The 5,348-nt window shown below is 30.0% G+C and overlaps 1 protein-coding gene across 1 annotated transcript; it reads left to right on the top strand.

Moving 5' to 3' along the window:
• Positions 1–313: 313 nt before the first annotated feature.
• LOC150109212 (uncharacterized) lies at positions 314–847 on the top strand. The gene has a single exon (XM_090401846.1). It carries the CDS (start codon positions 314–316, stop codon positions 845–847), a length of 534 nt encoding a protein of 177 aa, XP_090257972.1.
• The last annotated feature ends 4,501 nt before the right edge of the window (positions 848–5,348 follow it).

Below are 5,348 nucleotides of genomic sequence, written 5' to 3'. Positions count from 1 at the left end.
AGTGCGTTTTTTTAGCACTATACAAGAAATTTATAATTTCTTTAGTGCTTTGACCAAACGATGGGATATACTAAAAACTACACCAAAATTGCGCTTAAAATTTATCAGATACTAGATGGGAAGCGAGGATTGACTCTCTTCGTTCGCTTTGAAATAATATTGGAGATTTGTGGAAATTTATGATAATATTCAAATCAACAATACTACAAAATATGAAGTAAAAACATTAGCTTTGAAAATTAAAGATTATCGATTTTTGTGTTCACTTATAATCTGGTATGTACTTTTGTGCGGGATCAATGGAGTGAGTAAAATGCTTCAAAATCCAAACACAAATTTAAGTGAATCTATAAACGCCTTAAATAATGTAATCGACTTTACTGAAGAATTTAGATCGGATGAAAATTTTAATGTTATATTTGAATCGGCAAAAGAGTTAGCAGATTTAAAAATTTCTCCTCAGTTCAAAAGCCATACATTACACAGATGTAAGAAAAGATTGTTCTGTTATGAATGTTCGGACGATTCGCCAATTCATCCGTATTATAACTTTAAAGTTAGATTTTTTCTTCCAATTGTGGACACTGTTATTAATTCTTTGGATGCAAGGTTTGATCCCTTGACAAGTCATTTTAACATATTTCAGTTTATATCCAATTTCAAGGAAATTTCTAATATGGATGAGGACAGTTTAAGAAAACACTGTGATGATTTACAAGTTGCGCTGATTAAAGGTGAAGAAAAAGCTACTTGTGCCAGCGAATTATATAATGAGATACAAATTCTAAAGGACATCATACAGGATAGTGACAGTTTAAACCTACTGAAAATATTGCAAATAATTTAGAAAGTTTCTTTATTAATTTGGCACTTCGAATATTTTGGACACTTTCAGTCGCAATAGCAAGTGGCGAACGATCATTTTCAAGACTGAAACTAATAAAAGCATATCTAAGATCTAGTATTTCACAGGAAAGACTGGTCGACTGTCAATGCTCGCAATACAGTGAAAGTTTGGATGATTTGCTTCCATAAAATCAAGAAAAGTAAACTTTTAAATACTGTAATTTTTTCATACATTTCTTTTTCCATTAAAAATTAAATTATTCTTGTCATTGTGCAATTTTTGTAGCTTTCATCTTTAGTTATAATAGCTTATAGCTAATCGGCAACTTATGTATCTGTAATTCTAGTCTATGTGCATTTTTGTATAATTTGCGATTTTTTGCTGTGTTGTTAATATATGTATTTTTCAAAGTGTATAATTTTACATAAAAATAAATGGTGTTTTGAGTTTTTAACTTTTAACTTTTAAGTATATTTAAAAAAATAAAAAAATAGTAAAGGGTGCTCAACATAATTTGTATCGGGACGCCAGAACCGATACAAATTAAGTATGAACGAGAACAAGAACACGTGACATCGTCCAGTATTGTTCAACGTCAATAACGTTTTATATCTGCATTCTGTTATTTGAGTTTATTAATAGCCAGACGGTTATCATTTGTATTTATTAATTCTCTTGTTTAAACTTTGCGTATTTCTCCAGATCTTCCTGTCTGTCCTACATAGCAAATCCCGAAAGAGCAATGGATTTTGTAGACTCCTGGTTTTTTAAGAGGATGATGAGGTGGTTTTGGTGGATGTAGGAATCTTGAGATTTTTTCCATAGGAAGGAACGCTACTTTTATGTTGTGTCTGTTTATTAATTTGGCTAGCTTATCTGTAACATTTTTGATACGCATGGCTGAACACCAAAAAAGACGTACAATACAAAAGAGAACAAAAAAAGGGTCTTGCTTTCCATACCACTTCCACTGGACACGATGTACTCTAGCAACAAAACGAACGATGTCATACATAGAAAACAACAGTTATTTAAGAAAATTTAAAAAAGCTGCTAATATGCTAAAAAAACCAACCCAATGCAATAAAAACCAAGATTTAATTCTCCATCAAGTGTGGTCAGCTCTAATAAAAAATCTACCTCAATCTGAGCTCGGACTGTATGAACGAGAACAAGAACACGTGACATCGTCCAGTATTGTTCAACGTTAATAACGTTTTATATCTGCATTCTGTTATTTGAGTTTTATGAATAGCCAGACGGTTATGATTTGTATTTATTAATTCTCTTGTTTAAACTCTAAGTTATACTATTTACCCCCTGAAGATGTAAATCCTACGATTTACGAAACTTGTCGGGAACTATTATTTCAGTATTTGGTATAACTGAATAATAAAAAATGTGGTGTAATCACCGAAATATATCTTTGGAACCAATTAGCCACAGAAGTCTACGCCTGCATTTACAAAGCTTACAGATGAATCTAGAAAAGTATTTTTCTTAATTAGACATTAATATTGAGTGGATAAGATCATTATCATCATCATCATCATACGTATCAAGGATTTAGGCCTAGTTTGGCCTGTTCCGGCATTAGAAGTTATCGTTGAAATCGTTTAAGAGGACGTCCTGGTTTTCTTTTTCCTAATGGCTTGTACTTTAAGGCTTGTTTTGGTAATCTTTCTGTTTTCATTCTTCGAATGTGTTCCATCCATCTATGTTTATATTTTTTAATTTTTTAATTACTGGTTCTTGGTTTAATTCTTTCATAATATCTTCGTTTCTTTTGTGATCAAATAGGGTATACTTTGCAGTTTTTCTCATAAACTTCATTTCTGCTGTTGTCAATCTTTGTTTGTCTTTTTGTTTTATTGTCCAGATTTCGCTTCCATACATTAAGACCGGTAGGGCTAATGTATTGTATACTTTTAGCCTGGTTTGTTTTTGAACTAGATTTGGTTTAAATATAGAGTTAATTACTCCTGTTATTTTTAAATATTTTGCAATTTTTATGTTTATATCTTTTTCATTTTCATAAGTGATCATACATCCTAGGTAGTTAAATGAATTCACCTGTTCTAAGATCTTGTTATCTAATACTATTTTAGTTCTTGCTAGATCTTGTCCTTTAAAGGCCATAGTTTTTGATTTTTCCGTTGATATTATCATACCATAATCTTTGGATATCTCATTTAGATTTAAAATAGCTTTCTGTAAGTTATCTTCAGAATTTGTAATTATTATTTGGTCGTCTGCAAAGAGGAGAGTGTTTAAGTTAACTGTAGGTGAGAGTTTAATTCCTTGATGTAAATTTTTACTCCATTTTATTATTATTTCATTTAAGTAGATATTAAAAAGAGTTGCTGAGAGGGGACATCCCTGTCGGACCCCTTGGTTTATCTCTCTTGTATATGATAGCACATGATTTAATCTTATTTGTATTTGATTATTTTCATATATACTTGTGACAGCTTTTAGGATATTATTTGGTATTTGTCTTTCTTTTAATATGTTAAATAATATGTTTCTTTTAACTTTGTCAAATGCTTTTTCAACAATAAATGCAATATGTGTTTCTAAATTATATTCTCTTCTTTTCTCTATTATTAATTTTAGGCAGAAGGCTGGGTCTATACATGATCGTCCTTTTCTAAATCCATTTTGTACCTCTAGAATAAAGTTTTCGGAATATTTCATTAGTTTGTTATTTAAGATTCTGCTGTATATTTTGTAACATGAATTTAGTATACTGATACCTCTATAGTTTTTAGGGTCATCTCTATTACCTTTCTTAAAGATAGAAATCACAATTGCTTTTTTCCATTCTATTGGGGGAATACCAGTTGAGTATATTTTATTTAAAAATAATAAGTCTTCCTTTGAATCTTGTTCCTGCGTATTTATATAGTTCTGAACCTAGATTATCTTCTCCAGGTGATTTTCCGTTTCTTGTTTCTTTCAGGCTGATTTCTAATTCTTCTTCAGTTATTTCCTTCATTTTCGTTAATTGTTTGCCTGTTGTCTTTTTTAAAATATTTGTCTGTCCACAGTTCTGTGTAGTAATTTAGAAATTCTTCTAATTTCAATTCAGTATTTAATTTTATGTTTTCTTTGGTATCTGCATTTAGGTGTTTCAAAATCTTATATACATTGGGTCTTATTTTATATAAATCATGTTCTAAATTAGAAACGAATTTATTCCATGATTCTCTATGTCTTTTTCTGACTTCTCTTTTAGCTATGGCTCTTATTCTTTTATATTCTATTTCACCTTCTAATCTTTTACTGCTTAACCATTTGTGATAAGCTTCTTTTTTCTTTTTGATTATTTCTTTGATTGTATCATCCCAGATCTTCAGTTTTTTTCTTTTATTGAATTTTGTGGTCTTTCCTAAGCTTTCATTTGCTGCTGCATTTAGTATCGTTTTTATATTAAGCCATTCTATTTCTATTTCTTCATTTTGTTTTATTTTATCTAGATACTGGTTAATTCTTTGTTCATATAGCCATTGTACATTTGTGTCATTCAATAGTCTAGTTTTATAAACAAATGTTTCCATTTTCTTTCTGTTCTTGTTACTTGTAGCCATTTAGGTGGTAATCTTAATTTTATTTTAACAAGGAAGTGGTCACTGCTTATTTCATATCCTCTGTGAACTCTAACATCTAGTGAAAATTTTGATGTCTTTTCATTTAATATGAAGTAATCTAATATTGATTTCCATCCTCTTGCTGCCCAAGTATATTTATGTATGTCTTTATGTTTATAGAAGGAATTCATTATTTCTAGGTTATTATAAACTACAAAGTCAATCAATTTTTTACCATTTCTGTTTAGAGTGTGTTCTCCATGTATTCCTATATTATTATTAATTTTCGTGTTTCCAATTCTTGCATTTAAGTCTCCTGCTAAAATTATGTAATCATTTTTATTTATTTTATTATATATGTTTTGTAGCTGATTATAAAAATCAATATTATCCTGTTCTCTTCCTTCTTCTGGGGCATATAAACCAATTATTGTTAAATAGCCTCTATCTATTTTTATTCTAGCTTCTATTATTTTTTCATTCCATAATTTATAATGTTTTAACTGTTTTGAAAGGGAGTTATGAATCCAAATCATGACTCCTGCTTGTGCTCTTTGGTCTCTGTCGACTCCACTGTATATCACATTAAAATTTTCAGCTCTCATAGTTCCTTTTAATTTCTTTTTTTGTTTCAGTGATTACTGCTATTTTAAAATTTCTTTCATTTAATAACTGGTCTAATTCTATTTCTTTATATGCTATTCCTCTTACATTCCAGTTTGCTATGTGTATTATATTTTGTCGTTTCCATTTTCGTTTTCCCTTTTCCATTCCAGGGTCGTTTCCCATAGATTCAATCCGCTTATCTTTTTCTGTCAGCTTACAAGTATGGTTATGTTCTCCATGTCAGAGGACTAGCCTGACGATGGAATAGTTCAGTGGTAGGGCTGCTACCTTCTTTCATTTTGATT

Source organism: Typopeltis vanoorti, chromosome 2 (assembly GCF_054136105.1).
Source record: "Typopeltis vanoorti isolate ZY-2024b chromosome 2, IOZ_Tvanoo_1.0, whole genome shotgun sequence".
Classification (NCBI taxonomy): Eukaryota; Metazoa; Arthropoda; class Arachnida; order Uropygi; family Thelyphonidae; genus Typopeltis; species Typopeltis vanoorti.
The sequence above is the reverse complement of the archived record's forward strand: the minus strand, read 5'-3'. Positions and strand labels throughout refer to the sequence as shown.